Source organism: Apodemus sylvaticus, chromosome 14 (assembly GCF_947179515.1).
Source record: "Apodemus sylvaticus chromosome 14, mApoSyl1.1, whole genome shotgun sequence".
Classification (NCBI taxonomy): domain Eukaryota; kingdom Metazoa; phylum Chordata; class Mammalia; order Rodentia; family Muridae; genus Apodemus; species Apodemus sylvaticus.
The window spans coordinates 43,408,256-43,425,932 of NC_067485.1; the positions used below are offsets into that span (position 1 = coordinate 43,408,256).

The 17,677-nt window shown below is 45.4% G+C and overlaps 1 protein-coding gene across 2 annotated transcripts; it reads left to right on the forward strand.

Annotated features, from left to right (window-relative positions):
• Positions 1-1,019: 1,019 nt before the first annotated feature.
• Positions 1,020-16,798, forward strand: LOC127664420 (butyrophilin subfamily 2 member A2). Of its 2 annotated transcripts, none has more exons than XM_052156391.1 (8): positions 1,020-1,430; positions 2,105-2,231; positions 4,082-4,429; positions 7,541-7,822; positions 8,548-8,721; positions 9,894-9,914; positions 10,005-10,031; positions 11,595-16,798. In XM_052156391.1, exons 2-8 carry the CDS (start codon positions 2,150-2,152, stop codon positions 12,200-12,202), a joined length of 1,542 nt encoding a protein of 513 aa, XP_052012351.1. In that variant the 5' UTR covers positions 1,020-1,430; positions 2,105-2,149; the 3' UTR covers positions 12,203-16,798. The 2 variants fall into 2 exon arrangements, with proteins under 2 accessions (XP_052012351.1, XP_052012352.1); XM_052156392.1 differs by having other exon boundaries at positions 4,100-4,429.
• Positions 16,799-17,677: the final 879 nt, after the last annotated feature.

Consider the following 17,677-nt stretch of genomic DNA (forward strand, 5'->3'; position numbering starts at 1 on the left):
GAAAGTGCTCTCAGGAATGAAGAGATGGCCTTTACACCGATGTACTTTTCCAGGCAGTTTTTATACTATTTCTTAAAGTTTCTTTAACAGACAGCTTTCCTGAGGCGGATTTCCCCGTCCAGATGTTTGCCAGTCATTCTTGGATTAACTCTTTTGAGACAGGCCATGGCTTACTAGCCATGGCTGATGTCAAACTCACAGGTCTGTCTCTACCTCTGAATGCTGGAATTAAAGACATGGAATTAAAGTCATTCCTGGCTTGATTACCTCTTAAGGGAGTAGACAGTACTAAGACTTTGTTCTTCATTTTGAAAAAGACTCCAGTGGGCTGAAGAGATGCCCAGTGGTTAGAACACTTAGTGCTTTCCCAGAGGCCCGAGGATTTTATTCCCAGCTTCCGTAGCACCGAGTGCAACTCTAGTTGAGACGGGGAGGTTCAGTGCCCTCCAGGCTTGCTATCACCGCACTTGCTACCTTACAGTCATTTAGGAAATAGGCATCAACTTGATCTGGCTGCTTCTAGCTAGAAAGAGTTTCACCTCTTGGTGACTCTTAGGTCTCTGAAGACAACCAAAAGAATCCTCATAGATCATGACAGACTCCTGAACAATCAGCTAAGAGTAGTCTACTACGAGGGGAGAGAAACAGAATTAAGACAGCCGACCAATACACGGTCTGAAGGGAACAAGATCATTATTAAGATGGTAGAAAGTGTAACCCCATTTCTACTGGTCATTTTGAGTCCTGCTCTCCCCCTCCCCCTCTTTTTCTGTTTTGGATTTTGAGGTAGAGTTTCTATGTATAGCCCTGGCTGTCCTAGAACTCACCCTGTAGACCAGCCTGGCCTTGAACAGTCAGAGCTTGACTGCTCCGGAGAGCTGGGATTAAAGCACTCGGGTGTGTGAGTCAGCACACCTGGAATTCATCTGGCTCCCTCCCTATCTCCCATCTTCACACACACTTCAACAAACAGGGAGGAGGCCTCGGTCAGCAGGCCCTACGGCAGGATCTCTCAAGTGGGAGGAAGAGAAGAAAGGAGCGGGTGGAAGGGAAGGAATAAGAGGGAAGGGAAGAAAGGGGCAGCAGGGAAGGAAGACAGGAGGGACAAAGGATTGTTTCTGGGTATGCTACCTAGTAACAAGTGACAGAGAGACACAGGAATACTATTGGCTGATGACTGGCTGGCCAATCCCGGGCTCTAAACTGCTCAATGGAAATTGTGAGACTTGCACGCGAAGTGGGTCCGCTGAAGACTGCTGTCCCGAGTCCCCGCACTTTGCGACTAATGCATAGGGGAAAGTTCTTTCCTCTCGACTGTAGCAGTTTGTTCTCAGGTGGCGACAGTGCTCAGCGGCGTGTGGGAGAGTAGAGAAAAGGCAGGATAATCAGCATCTAAGAGTCAGAGAAGAAAACGAAGTTAATTCTAGAAGGTAGGGAAGTGGGGAGGGGAGCGCTCCGAGTCCTGGCAGGGGCGGTAGGAGCAGGGATGGGGCACAACACAGGCAGCTGGGAGGGAAAAGCCGGATCTTTGACTCAGGAAAGAACACCAGGGGGGAGGGGTAGTCTCACCTACCCAGTTTTACCTGAGGTTCACCAGGAGGAGGGAGTAGGATGCGGGGGAGGGGGATTTATGGGGGAAGGGGAGATTACGTGGGGGGAGGGAGGGAAGAAGGCTTGGGGGGAGGGAAGGAGGAAGAACTTGGTAGAGAAGTAGGAGAAAGACCGGGAGATTGAGGAAGAGGAGGGAAGGGTCTTGGAGAGAGAGAGAGAGCGCGAGCGAGGGAAGGAGGAGGAGTAGAAGGAGGAGGAGGAGCCCAAGAAGAAAGGAAGAGGAGGAGGGAGGGGGGATGAATATCAAATGACAGCTGAAGAAACTAGACTCTGGAAAGACAACTGAGCCTAAGACAGTAGAAAACTGCCTGCCTGGTATTTATGTTGTTTGTTTAATAGAATGCTTGGTGAATCCACCTGTTAAGGTATAACCGGTTCCATAGGGGAAAAGAGGCCATCTCAGGCCGAAGTCTGAGTGCTCCTGAGACCAGCATAGGGATAAAAGGTGTAATCTATATGAGAAGCGTGGGTGATTTATCCTCTGCACTTCTAGGTTTTCTGTCCACACGTGACCTAGGCGACGACGTCCTGAAGACCTATGGAGCCTGCTACCTCCCTGCATCCTTGCCCGTTAGCCTCCCTTCTCTTCTTGGTCCTCAGCCTGTTTGTGCTGGTCTCAGGTACAGCTGTAGGCTTCTGGCTCCTATGAGCTTTTCAGAAAGCAACAGCCACAGTTCTCCTGATGGACAGAGACAGGAATAGGGACTGTGGCTGTGTTTGCTCATCCTTCTGAATGGGAATGCCGGATTTAATTTCAATTTTGCCCTACCGAAATGTACCTAGAGCATCAAAGGAGCTCTGTAAATGTCCAAGTGGCAACATTCACTAGAATTCAAAATAGATGAAGTAGATTTGAATGATTTCGTTTAACATCATATCATCAAATAGTAATATTTAAATGCTTACCTTGCCAGGTGTGGCAGTATCGTATACACCTATTAACTTAGGAGGGCGAGACAAGACAGCCAAGAGTTCAAGACCTGCCAGGGGTACATAACAAGGCACTGTCTCAGAAAGCAAAACAAGGGGGCTAGGACTGTGGCTCACTCGGTGGAGTGCTTGTCTAGCATGCCAGGCTGTGCTTTGAGCCCTGGGCCTGTGCCACACTCAGGCACTGGGCTGCAGAACAAGTCTTTCTGAGCTGTACTGTATGCTCGGGGTGACTACCATGTTCAGTTCACATCAGTTTTATTTTGTCTTTGTTCATGACTGGGCTTGAACTTGCTATGAAGCTACAGATAACTTTAAAGTGCTGATCTTCCAACCTCCATCTCCTCTGTGTTGGGATTGTGGGTGTGCACCACAATCCCAACCCTGTGTTTTGTTCCTGAGATATTCGAGGCCTCCCTGGATTGTTCTCAGCAATGCTGCCCACCAGCCACAGCTACCAGCCCCTGTGAAGCCCCTGTGGCCTTGGAAACAACTTGTCTAATCCAGGGCGGTCCAATGTTTTCAGTTCTCCAGGCCACACTAGATGAAGAATGTCCTAGGGCCCTACATTAAATGATTCAAAAGTATCTGCTCTACTTTCATTTCATTTCTGTTGCTGTGCTAAATACCTTGTCAAAAAGCAACTCAGGAAAGGGAAGGGTTTAATTAGGTACAAAAGAAAGCCACTTTCCATCACTGGGGGTGGGGGTGGGGGAGTCAAGAAAGGAACTTGAAGGCAGGCCTGCTTTTTATCACACACAGCATTACCTCCAACCAAGGAACTAACTTCATTGCCAGAGAAGTGTAGGATAGTCCATGGAAGACACTGCTGGTTGGCTTCTCTCAGACTCTGATGTAGGTCAGGACCCCCTGCCTAGGGAATGGGGTGGGCAGCCTTAACATTGTTGCAATTGAGAACCGAGACAATCTTCCACAAAGACAACCACAGGCCAATGGCTTAAGCATCTTTTCAATTTGGATTCCCTCTAGAGATATTTCTAGGTTATGTCAAGTGGAACTAAGAGTTAAAACTAACAGCTGGGCGGTGGTGGCACATGCCTGTAATCCCAGCACGCTGAGAGGCAAAGGCAGGTGGATTTCTGAGTTCGAGGGTAGCCTGGTCTACAGAGTGAGTTCCAGGACAGCCAGGACTATACAGAGTAATCCTGTCTCAGGGGGGAAAAAAACAACCAAATCCAAAAAACCAAAAAAACCAAAACCAAACCAAAAAAATAAATAAATAAAATAAAAACCAGGACAGTGGCCATTGCTTCTTGAGTGACAGACACTGTTAGAAATGTGCAGGAGTACCTAAGATAAACAAGTATTGCCCCAAAACTACAACAGACATTTCTCTGGTTAATATTAATCTTATAGTTCAGACCAGGCTTTATTTTGTATGACACTGTAACACAAAACTCTCACCAAATAGTTTACTCTTGGGAACTACAGAATCAAAACAAACAACAACAAAACCAAACCTCATGAGTTAAATTTAACAGCTGTAGTTCCTGCCTGATTGTCCCCCTTTGTTGAATAGCCCAGTTTACTGTCATAGGACCGGCTGAGCCCATCCTGGCCATGGTAGGAGAGAATACCACACTACACTGTCACCTGTCACCAGAGAGAAATGCAGAAGACATGGAGGTACGGTGGTTCCGGTGGCGTTTCTCCCCTGCAGTGCTGGTGTACAGAGGCCATCAAGAGAGACCAGAGGAGCAGATGGTGGCATACCAGGGAAGAACCACCTTCATGAGCACAGACATCAGCAAGGGAAGAGTTGCGCTCACTATCCACAATGTCACCGCCTATGACGATGGCATCTACTGCTGTTACTTCCAGGAAGGCAGGTCCTATGACCAGGCAACCATGAAGCTCATGGTGGCAAGTGAGTCCTCTGTTTTCCTCTGTTGACTTTTCCTAGTGTGATTTTTGGGGGGAGGGGGATACCTCGATTCAGACATCACAGACTAGCACAGATGAGGAATCACAGATTCCTCATCACAGACTAGCACATTTCTTGCCTGTAATCTCCTTTACATAGGGAGGGTTGCTTCTTCAGTCTACCTGAATGAGCTCTGCTAAGCTATGGTCATTGCTTCTTGAGTGACAGGAACTGTTAGAAATGTGCAGGAGTACCTAAGATAAACAAGCATTGCCCCCAAAACCACAACAGACATTTCACTGGTTAATATTAATCTTATAGTTCAGACCAGGCTTAAACTCACTTTGTTGCTGACAGTGACCTTGAACTTCTGATCTTCCTTCCTCCCTACCAAGTGCTGGGATTACAAACTGTATCCCAAACTTTACCATCCTCAGCTAACTTTACCTTGCCCTTTTCCCCATTTCTCCTTGTAATAATTGTAAAGAAATCAATTGACATGTAAACAGATATTGTCAATATTAAGTAAGAATTATGTACAAGACTGGTGGCCCCGTAGAGGAACAAGAGTGCTGGAGCACTTTCCAAAGCTTTAGGATAGAAATGGCAGTTAAACTGGGCATGCAGAAAGGAAGCCATGTTTTCTTAGTAGCACACAATATTACGGGAGGAAGGTTTCTGACCCTTGTAACCTGATCCTTTTCACAGCAGAACTTCGCGAATGGCTAGTGGTGCTTGAGGGTTCCAGGAACCCTAATCCTTTCCTGTAAGCATGTTGCACTGACTTACCCTGCTCTGGATCAGAGTGCTATAAAAATGTTTAACTACACGGGGTGCGTGTTCTTACCTGTATGTATGCTTATAGCAGCCAAAGGTGTCTTTCTCAGTCACTTTCCAACTTAGTTTTTGAGACAGGATCTCTTGTTGGGCTTTGATCTCTTGCTCTGCTATCCTGGCTGGCCAAGTAGCCGCCAGGATCTGCTTGTCTCCCCATCCCCTGCCTCAGGGCTGGGGTTATAGACATGAGACCACCGGAGCTTTTGTGTAAGTGCTGAGGAGCCTAGGATCCAAAGCACTACAACGAGTACTTGATCTCCCCAGCACCCTTTGATTTATTATTTTAAGATGTCTTTATTTCATGTGTGTGAGTACACTGTGGTTCTCTTCAGAGATACCAGAAGAGGGTATTAGATCCCATTACAGATGTTTGTGATCCACCAAGTGGTTGCTGGGAATTGAACTCAAGACCTCTAGAAGAGTAGTCAGTGCTCTTAAGCACTATTTTGTTTGTTGGATCGATTGGCTGGGTGATTTCATCCTTAAGTCTGTTGCTTCTGAGCCCCATGAAATGTTTTAGAAAAGCATTTTGTTCAGATTTCCAGGTCTTGTTGGGGTTTGTTTATTTTTGTTGTGGTTGGTTGGGAGTTGTTTTTACTGTTGTTGTTTGAGGCAGGGTCTCTCAAATATAGATCCAGCTGGCCGAGTTATTTTGAATCGTATTCCACATCAAGTTTTCTGAGTGAGGCTGGGCGTCTATGGCTTTGTTTGCTGGGCAAAATCAAATTGAAGGTCCACACATGATGGCGCCTGTGCTCCCACTCCAGCGCTGGGGACTTGGACAAAAGAAGATCAGGAGTTCAATGCCATCCTCAATTGCATATCCACTTCAAGGCAAAGCTGGGATACATAAGATTTTTGTCTCAAAAACAAACAGAAAAATCAAGTTGAATAGCCCAGTGTGGTAGCATATGCTCGAAATCTCAGCACCCAAAGGATAAGACAGAAGGATTTCTGTGAGTTTGAGGCCAGCCTGTGGTCCTATCTCAAACAAACAACAAAAAATAAAATAGAGCATAAAGCACAGGACTTCAGTTTATTGAATGATTTATTCTCCTTTCTTTGGTATAATGTATTGAGTAAGCTTTACGAAGGAACTAGTCCATAAAAGTTTGTGGGAGTGCCTCAAGCGACAGAAATGTCCCACAACATGCATCTAAAAGTTTATCATGCCTAATGTTCTCTTCAGCTGAAGACTTCTAGGATATTCTTTTAATGACATACATTGAATGGTGATACTGTTTTGACTGCATCAGGTGCATTCATATCTCCCTAATAGGTAAATTTGGGGGAGCACTATAGATTACCTACCCAAGTGAGTCCCCAGGAGGTAAACACCTCTGAAAGTCAAGACTCAGCTCTGTGGTAGCAGCCCTTGTGGTTAGTGCACAGCTGTGAGCCACTACCTTCCCCTCCGCTTGGCCATGAGAGATGGGAAGCCCTGAAAGCTATAAAGGACAGTGTTGTAAAGTAAGAAAGCTTCATCAAGATTGTGGCATCCTGATAAACTCTTGTATTACTCTAGAATGTCACGAGGCTAAAGCAGCTGAGATGTTTTCCCCGCAGAGCACACCGTGAAGCTCTAAGGAGACCCTTTGGACTGAACGTACCTACTTAGAAGTGAGACTAGTAGAGTCTCTGTCTGAAAGTGTGACACAATAAGCCTCTAAGGAGACACTATAGATATAGATATCTAGGCTGTGGTGAGCCCTGGAGCAGAGCACAGTGGAGAATGCCATGGAATCCTTTGCTCTTGAAGAGCCCCCAGTTCAGTTGGCACATTGCTCCCTTCTCTAACATCAAGGCCTTTCTTCCTACCCATCATCTCTTTCTTCCTTCCTGTTTCATCCTCCCTCCATCTTTCCGCTGCCACAGAGCTGAGGCTGCAGGAGCTTGCATGCTCAGTGTACCTAGGTCCAGCCAGTTTGGACTTCCCCTTTCTTGGCTTCTACCATTGAGAGCAGATCTCTTAAGACATGCTCACTGAAATACTATTGTTCTATGATACTGGGGAACAAACCCAAGTCCTTGCTTATGCCAGACAAGTAAGTGCTCTGCTATTGAGCTACATCCCTAGCCCAGCTGCTCTGTCTATTTCTTTGTTTTTTTTTTTTTTTTTTTTTGAGATAGGGTCTCACTATGTATCCCTGGCTGTCCTGGAACTCTGCATGTAGGCTATGCTGGCCTCAAACCCATAGAGATCCCCCTGTTTCTGCCTCCCTAGTACTGGAACCAAACCAGCCACTCTTTTAGCTGAGCCCTGGTCTTTCCTTCCAGGCCTTGGCTCTGAGCCACTTATTAAAATGAAGACTCTTGAGGATGGGAGCATCTTGCTAGAGTGCACATCTGAAGGGTGGTACCCAGAGCCCAGAGCTGTGTGGAGAGACCCCTATGATGAAGTTGTACCTGCCCTGGAGGAGGAGTACACAGCTGACAGAGAAGGCCTCTTCACAGTCACCATGACTATAATCATCAGGGACTGCTCTGTAAGGAACATGACCTGCTCCGTCAACAACACTCTGCTCAGCCAGGAGATGGAAAGTGTGATTCTCATTCCAGGTTAGTGCCCTGCCCACTGGAGATATGTCCTGAAATGATAGGCTCTGCTGAGCTGGACGCGGGAGGGAGCTGAGGTCATAGCCCTTGCAACAAGAAAATCAATTAGTCCCAACCGTGTGAACGAGTGGTGATACACAGGGATAGAATAGCAAGGGACAGCAGTTATGCTGGTTTATACTGTAGGCCTTACACTTGGGAGGACCTGACAGGAGAATAGACTGGTCTTTATTTAAACTTGACTAGACTTGAACTTGTAGTAATCTGCATCCCCAGAGCTGGGCGTATGCTATGTACCACCACACCCAACACATGGGATGGGTTTAATGTGTAATGAACTGGATCGCTGTCCCTCTGTTGAGAAGAGACCACATGCAGCAAGAGCAGAGCAAGGAGGAAGGCGTTGCAAGAGCCTGGACCTAAATGCTGGGGACCTGTGCAAGGTGGCGCCTGTAGAGGTTTAGCAGCCTGCTTACCTTGTTTCATCCATGGCAATGCATCCATGGGCTTCATCCATAGCAGCCTTGAGAGACTGCAGTTTCAATCCTCTGAGCCCCAGACAGAGCAGTCAGAGGTCAGACAGTATTTTTCTCCCATCCTTGTTCCTGAGGGAGAAACCGCAGGTCTGGGACCTGAGACAGCTCTTTGGGTAAACTTCCTCCAAGGAGTGTTCTTAGCCCTAGTGTTCTAGCTCTCATGACACAGCCCTTCTCTGCCTCACTTTCCAGAATCCTTCGTGCCCAGCTTTCCTCTGTGGATGGTGGTTGTGGCTGTCACTCTGCCTGTAGTAATGCTGGTCCTCCTCACATCTGGAAGCATCTGCCTTGTCAGGAAACACCGCAGGAAGAAATCGATTCTGTCAGCTGAAAAAGAAGCCGAATATGAAGAGAAGGAAACTGCACGTAAGGAACTAGGGAAATGAGACAGAAATGAGAAGGTAAAGGAGCAGGGTGGGAGAGTTCACCATTCCTCAGTTCAAGGCCAGACTCAGCTACATAGTGAGTTCAAAACCAGCCTACCACATCTGAAAAGCAAAAGATGAAACAAGAGGGGGGAAAGAAAAGAAAGAACACCACCCTCTGAAGTAGGCAGAGGACGCATAGGTGCAGCACAAGTGCTAAGAACTCTCAGAGCCTAACAATTAATCCTCTGGATCTTTTGATTCGATCTGCCAACATTGCATCATTAGTTCCAAGCAGGACTGAATGACTGAACAATAACAAACCCGAACAAAGGAAATCCTAATACTGTTCCCTCACCTGGTTTCTGACAAGTCTCAGGAATGGATATTGTATTAGTCACTTTTGTCATTGTTGTGATATAGTTATATGACAGGGGTTGACAAGAGGGCTCAGCAGATAAAGACACTTGCTACCAAGCCTGACATCCTAGAATTCAATACCCAGAACCCACATGGTAGAAGAGAACCAACTCCTACAAGCTGTTCTCTGACCTCCACACCTGTAACATGTTACATGTACACACACACATAAACACATATATACACACTAAGTAAATGAAAAAATTGCACTTATGTAAATGAATATTTTGCCTTAATGTTTTCAGAGGACTGAAAAGGGCATTGGATAGCCTGGTACTGGAGTTACAGATGTTTGTAAGTCACCATATAGGTGTTGGAAATAGAACATGTGTCTTCTGCAAAAGCAGCTAATGCTCTTAACCCTAAACATTTAAAAATTACATTTATTTATTTGTTTGTTTGTTTGTTTGTTTGGAGGAGTATGGCAAACCATTGCCTGCATGTAGAAATCAGAGGACAGTTTGTGGAAGTTGGTTCTTTCCTTTGTGGGTCTTGGAGAGTGAACTCAGGCTTTGCAGTAAACTCCCTTACTGTCTGAGCCACCCTGATCAAATTCATTAACTAACCTGGAACATCTCTCACCGACAAACCTAGATTTGTTTCCACAAATCCTGTCAATGTAACAATTGAGATTCATCCTCTCAGGTGGGAATGAAGGGTTTAGTGCTGTAGCCAGAGCCAGCCCTGCTTTGTTTAAGACAAATCTAAATTCTCTCAGCCACCTACTGAGTACAATGCTTGGCTTCCTTTCAGGGCAACTTCAAGAGGAACTGCGTAAGTTTACCCTTCCCTGAACTACTCTCTGCTGTTTGTGTTCCGCTGGCTTAGCCATGACCTCATGACATTAACCTCTGTCACTTGCAGGATGGAGACGAACCCTCTTACATGCTGGTGAGTGCCTCTGCCATTCTCTTATACACTAAGATTTCCTCTCTAAGGGAAGACATGAACAAAAGACTCAAGGGCCCTGGAGTGGGGAAGCAGGGGATTGAGAGTTCTTCGTTGGCCATGACCCACCAATGCTGGACTCCAACTTGGTCAGGGAATCCCCACAGCTTTCTATCAGCCCCTCAGTATACTTCTCACCGTCCCTTCTTTTCTCCTTCCCTTCCCTTCCTTCCTTCCTTCCTTCCTTCCTTCCTTCCTTCCTTCCTTCCTCCCTTCCTTCCTTCCTTCCTTCCTTCTTTTTTTAAATCCAGAAGATGGTAATCCATAAGTAGCAGAGGTCTACCATACAGAATAGATCTCCCAAGAGTATCTCTTGCTCTTGGATCCTGAGTCAGTTTGAAAGAAGACACCACTGCCTTGGGTATTTATTACCTGGGAGGTGATTAGAATGAACAGTTAGATCCTTGTGGCAAAAAGGCAATCTGCTTCCTAGGATTGACCAGGGATGTAATAAACTAGGTGTTCAGAAATGCTTTCCTGTTCTCAGGAGACTGCTAACACTCATCCAGTGTCATGAGTGGGAGAGCCCAGAGCATAGCTTCCTTTTCTTCTTGAGCATTATTTATTTTTCCATGTTTCATCAACAAGAATAAAGGCATCACCAGAATGCCTTGGGACAATAACTGTTCCTCCTTAAGAGAAAATTCAGTATTGTCACTGTCTAACTTGACACACAATCACAAGTTGTCATAATCAGACATACCAGCTTGGAGGAAGGAAGGTACTATTCTACCATGATAAGCGAAGTAGACTGATTAGGCAAGCTGTGATGAAGATAGCTGGCAAGAACTTTGTATTTCCACAGTGGCTTCAAACCTGACTGAAAGTTTCTCCCTCATGTTTGCTGCACGTTCTTGTCTTTGGGAAACATTTGTTCTCCTTCCTCGTCTTTTTTGGGTATCCTTATCTGTCATTTAAATCAGTTGTCATCTGGTTGAAGGAATGTAGAGGCCAGTGGGGTGATCCTATACTATCCAGGACATTGTGTAGTGAGACTCAGATTAATTCCCTAATTGACTCATCATTAGGGAAAGTGAGAGATTCACTCTCAAAGCCAAGTTGGATGGTTTCTACTAAGGGAATTCCAGAGATCTTATGTCATGGTGAACACTGGGGCAGGTCTGAAAATGCTAAAAAGGAGGGCAATTCACTCTTGTTCATTTGCTGAGCTTTCTGGTTTTTTTGAGCCCCGATCTTTTCTATAGAAGATAATGCACCTGTCCCTAGGAGACAAATGAGCTTCATCATGAGCTTCCTTGGGTCAAAAAAAAACAAAACAAAACAAAAAAAAACCAAAAAAACAAAAACAAAAACAAAAACAAAAAAAACCAAAAAAAAAAACAAAAAACAAAAACAAACAAAAAAAACCTTTGGAAAGGCCATCACACAGAGGAGGAGTCCCACATCAGCTCGCAGGACCCGGGGGTCTGGGGGTTGGGAAGAGAGGTTGTGTATATCCTGGAAACTGAGATCTCAGCTCTAAGCCTGAGACATTTTTTTCTACAGCTGACGTGGTCCTGGACCCAGATACAGCTCATCCTGAGCTCTTCCTGTCACATGACCAGAGAAGTGTAATACGAGGCCCTTCGAGGCAGTGTGTACCTGACAACCCTGAGAGATTTGACTGCCGTCCCTGCGTCCTGGGCAGGGAGAGCTTCTCCTCAGGGAAGCATTACTGGGAGGTGGAGGTAGAAAATGTGATGGTGTGGGCCATTGGTGTTTGTAGAGACAGTGTTGAAAGGAAAGGGGAGGCCCTATTGGTTCCTCAGAATGGCTTCTGGACCCTGGAGATGTTTGGAAGCCAGTATCGAGCCCTGTCTTCCCCAGAAAAGATCATACCTCTGAAAGAGCGTCTTCACCGTGTGGCCGTCTTCCTGGACTGTGAAGGTGGAGATATTTCTTTCTACAACATGAGAGACAGATCACACATCTACACATGTCCTCCTGTGACCTTCACTGGGCCCCTGAGACCCTTCTTTAGGCTCGGTTCTGATGACAGTCCCCTGTTCATCTGCCCAGCATTCACAGGGGCACAGGGAGTCACAGTACCTGAGGGTGGCCTATTCCTATATAGGACAAGACCAACTTCTCAGAGTCTTGTAAGGAAGTCGTAGCTCTCAGCACAGTACCATCTGGTGGAGACCAGACCCTGTATCCTTCAGGTCACGTGGTGCATCTTCCAGCTGCCGCCTTCACACGTACTTCAGGCCCAGGCCTCAGATCACTACATTATTTCTTTTAACTATGGGTCTTGGCAGACCCAGTCTTAGGAGACGATTGCTGTGATATAGCTCTCTCCTGAGAAGAAAGTATGAGAAGGGTAGAAAACTTGTAGATTTGACACGACGATGCTCTGCTCACAGTGGATGTTAGGCAAGAACAACAGGGTGCATCAGGATTATAAGAGGAGAGAACTGCAGAGGAAGGAGACAGATAAAGACAAATTGATGCCAAAGATGGAGGAAATGGACTGGAGAGCTCTGGGGTAAGCCCTATATGACAGCTGTGGATAGGTAGGAGCTAATGGTCCATTGATATCCAAAGCCAACGATATATCACACAATATGTCTGGAGTGTGTATCTGTAGACCAACACATGAGAGGGAATAATCGTAGTGATGATCTGGATGTAAGTTGGCTCAGACGTCCCTACAGTAAACACTCACTTTCATGTCTAATTTAAAAACTTGTTTCTGACCCAGGCAGTGGTGGTGCAAGTCTTTAATTCCAGCACTTCAGAGGCAAAGGAAGGCAGATTTCTAAGTCCAAAACCAGCCTGGTCTACAGAGTGAGTTCTAAGCTAGGCAAAGCTATACAGAGAAACTCTGACTTTCGGGGTGCAGGGAGTTGTTTCTGTTGGTTGTTAACTTAACTACATTTGGAATGAGCTATAATCTAGAAATGTAAAGAGATATATATATATTTTTTTTACTCAATTTGAAGTGGGTGAATCTATTTTTAGTCCATACCTTTGAGGGAGAATTTAGAGCAAGAAGACACAAGCCTTTAATCCAGATTTTGAGGTGGGAAAACACACACACACACACACACACACACACACACACCTACCTTTAATCTGGGCCACACCTCCTGATGGAAGTCTATATAAGGACATAGAAGGAAGCTTTTGCTCTCTGCCTGCTTGCCTCACCTTGCTAGCACATCCATTCCCTCACTGGCATTGTGCCCTTCGATTTGGGGATTCCAGCACATACTGAAGACCAGCAGAGGCATCCAGCCTTATGGACTGAGCAACTACTCAATTCTTGGGCTTTCAGTTCACAGCCCGCCATTGTTGAGTTAACTGGATTGAGAGACAGTCACCCTGTAAGTTCTGTTACTCTAGAGAATGATGACTAATACAGTTTCTAAAGTAAAATATATTTTATTAAAAGAACACTAAATATTAAGAATTATTTAAGTTTTTGAAAAATTTCTAATGAATGGTTTACCAAAAGATAGCTGTTTTGTCATATCTGCCTTTTTATTTATTTTGTTGGGCTATCAAAGAACATACAGGTTCTAGGGGACTACAGTGTGCACTAGAGAATGACAATGCCTTATTACAAAATAAATATTAACCTCACAGACCTCCTGTCCTATGTCCCCATTCTTAAACTAAGGCTTTTACAACTTCCCCTGTGCTTGAGTTCTCTGAACAGATACACCAGTGTTCTGGTTAGGTTGTTTGTGTGTGTAAACTTGACACAAGCTAGAGGCATTTGAGGAGAGGCATCCTCAACTGAAAAAATTCCTGGCACTAGACTAACCTGTGGGCAAAGCTCATGGGGTATTTTCTTGAATAATGGCTGATGTGAAAGGGTCCAATCCATGTGGGTGTTGTCGCCCAGGCTGGTGGTCCGGGGAGATTTTATAAAGCAGCTGAACAAGCTATGGAGAGCAAGACAGTAAGTTCCTGCTTTGACTTCCCTTCAGGGTGGACTGTGACCTGGATGTATAAGCTGAAATAAATCCTTCCCTCCCTGGGTTACTTTTAGTCATGGTGGTTTGTCACAGCAATAAAAACACCAACCAAGACCATCAGTCTCCAGTTGATAGCAATATCCTAAGCCTATTAACACATTTTGCCTTTTCCAGAAATTATCCCTTATCTTTAAGGGATCCTTAAAACCTAAGTATCAGGTCTGTGCCTGATACTAAGAGAATATTGAACAGTGTAGCCCTGCCTGCTCTGCTCTGCCTGCTGTTCCCTTCTTACTCAGTCCATTCAGTATTATCATGTGCCAAGGCGTCAGGCACAGGAGCACCACTGACTAGGGAAAGGAAGGGGAGGTCCTTTGGAAGGCTGAGGCAGGGTGGCTGTAGACAGAGGAGGTGTGGGAGTTTTCGAGGACTTCCTGGGGGAAAGGCGTGGTTTGGTTGTGGCTTGTGGACTGAGAAAGACCCAGCCTGTGAGAGCTGGGGGAGCAGTGTGAACAGGAAGCATCAGGGCCAGAAGCGACTTCATGAAGAAACATTAGTGGTCCATGTGGTTAGAGCAAATTAGAATGTGGGAATACTTCACTTTGGCAAAAACAAACATGTATGACAAATAAATCAGGCAAGTGTTCATCCTTGGTAATGTTTCCTTCTCATGCATCTCAAAGGCAGCTCCACGACTTTCACCCTAGAGAAGAAAAGGTCTGAAGCTGCTCCAGCATCTGTCCCAGCACAGTGTCCCTGCACAGTCCTCTCAAATCACTGCTAACTGCAGAAACCAACTGAATGGGGAAATTTGAGAGACACATCACAGGAACTAGGAAACATCTGGCTCTAGAGTAGGCCCGGAGGTGCAGGTGCAGCTTCTTCGATCTCCTCTGAGGCCTGGGATTAAACTTAATCTGACAAGGCAGTTTGTTGTCTCAGCTGCTGTGATCACTATGCGCTAAAGCGAACTGGGGAGGAAAGGGCTTCTTTCATCTTTCACGTCTGCATTGCAGTTCATCATCCTAGAACAAAAGACAGCCATAACTCTATTCATTTTACCAAATACCCGAGTGGGGAGATCAGGAAGGCAGGTTTACAGCAGAGATGGAGTCCCTGCTACAGGTTTCAGATGCTATGTGATTGGGTTCTTTAAGACAACTCAACACAATTACCTTTCAGTCAACTAAACTGCATTGGCAGATTGTGGGGGACTTAGTAATGAGCTTTACACCAGCTGCATTTCAGGAGGTTGGGAACATAGTCTGAGGACACAGTGTGATATGTGAGTTAGGGAAGAGTGGAGTGGGGACATAGAGTGAGGGGAAAACAGACCAAGAGTGAGTCGGGAAGTACCTGGGAATTCTATAGATGGATGTTTTTGTCTCTTACAGAGTAATTGAATTCGGTTCTCCTTTTAGGTTCTGTTGAACTGGCTTTCAGGACACTGGGAAATGCAGGAAGGGGAAGGGTCGCCAGCTTAGAGGTGATAGAAAGATTCTGAATAGAACTTCAGTGGTCTGCATCTTCCACATGACCCTGACTAGTCCCTGTGTGGTCAGCACCACTTCAGTGGCTCCAAAAGGTGCTCCTCCTGCTGTGGCTTCCCGCTCTCACTTTGGCAGCATTATTTGATGAGCCTCAGCTTCTTGTTTCCTAGGCACCGTCAGCTGCCTTTCACACATCATCATCTATAGACGCCTCCATACTAACTGCTGTCCTCCATGCCTACCTCATACCTAGCCAGTCCTTGCTCGCACAGTGTCTCTTCTGCTTACAGATTGTCAGTCATGAGAACTAGCTCATGCTTTGGTCTATTCCTAGAATGGATGCCAGAGTTCCTTTTCTCATACTGCATTTCTCCCCACATCCATGTTGTATGCCGTTAAGGGAAAGAGATTTAAGTACCTACTACACCAAATGCTGAGCCCAGCCTCAGAGAAATACAGTGGTGTATTAGGTGCCTGTCCCTCCTTTGACTCTCTCTAACAGTCAAAAGCACCTAAGACCATGACTCAAGCTGTAGCTTGGTGCATCATCACAGGTGTGCAAGGACTGCAGTTTCTTCCTCTCCTCCCCTTCCTGTCACAGTGTCATCACTCAGCCCTTGTTCCTGTTGGTGTGCCGCGGTTAGCTTGCCTGGCAGGGGACGGAGTGCAGTGTATCAGATCTGCAATGTCCCCCAAGGCTCCTGTGCTGAAGGCCACATCTCCAGACTCTGGGGATATAGTGGAACCTACAGTGTGTGAGGCCCAGTTGCAGTAAGTAGGTCACTGGGTCATAACTTTGAAGGAATTCACAGCTGCTAACTTTTGTCTGCTTTCTGGACACAAGCTAAGCAGTTTTATGTCCTCACAGACATGGTGATTGTCTTACTCAAAGGTAACAGCAGGGCAAAGAAACTTGACTGATGAAGTATGCCAAAATCTTTTCTCTTTTTAAGTTGTTTGTCTCAGGTATTTTGTCAACACAGCAGGAAGCTCACTAATGCTGATTGCTGAATGTTGAGAACTGTAATGGAAAAACTTTCCATGGTAGCATTTGTCAAACAATGTAAAACAAGTCTTTTTTCTGTATACCCAGGTCTGGTGCTTTAAAGGATATATATGTATATGTGTGATGAATGATCAAAGGCAATGTAGAAACCCCCAATGGAGAGTTAGTATTTAATACAACAACTGTGCTCTTCCAATGGAGATGTTGCATGGTTCCTATGTCCCTCGTCTATTATTGATGAGACTGTGAGGTTTTTGGCTTTCATAACCCTGAATACCTGAGTTTCAGCATCAAGAGTATTTATGGGTGTTGGCTTTCCAGAAATAAAGAACTCATTGTGGTTTTATATGTGTGGTGGTCTGTGACTTTCTCACCTATAGTGGAACAGAGTCTCCTGAGAGAGAGAGTACTTGGGGACCATTTCTGCTACAACTAGTGTAAAGTCTGAGAATCTAAGAGAAAGATCTCTCTTCCATCACTTCAAACTATTTCCTGCAGAAAACCCTTAGCCTCTCTACCTGCACCCTCCCATGGACATCTATAACTCCACTACCATTCTTCTGCTAAGGTGGATGACCTGCTGGGCCCAGATCAACCCTTACGTCTCAAACTACACCTCAACCATCTGCAGATTTTTGGGAGGCTTAATGCTATACTGTGGACTGGTCATGGCCAAAGAAAGCTTGTGCCCAAGGTCCATAATTCTGGAAGGCCTTCCTGCTCCCAGAGATGACTGTGGGCATGGCAAAGTCCTCTGATAACTCGTTCAGTATCTCTGTCTGTCTTCCTTACTTCCCCCAATGTGTTGACTCATAGGTATTCCACAGTAACTGTCTTATAGTCTTCCTCTGGAATCATCAGAGAGAGGGATTCCCAAAAGTGTGCTTCAGCCCAAGACTATTTAAGAGGAACCATGAAGTCAGAACTCTTCATTGCGACTAAAATCAGTGTTCACGTCTTTGCACATTTTACGTAGGCCCCAGAATTTTCTAGATGCTAAGTGACACCTACTGACACTATCCTACCACTGAAATGTGTGCTTTTGTATTATTTATATGCTTAAAATGTTTTTTAACTTGAATTTCTATTATATTAAATGTTGATTAGTTACAACCCACATAAATAAAAATTCTTCAGGTCCTCATCTATTTTTAAGAGTACAAAAAGTTT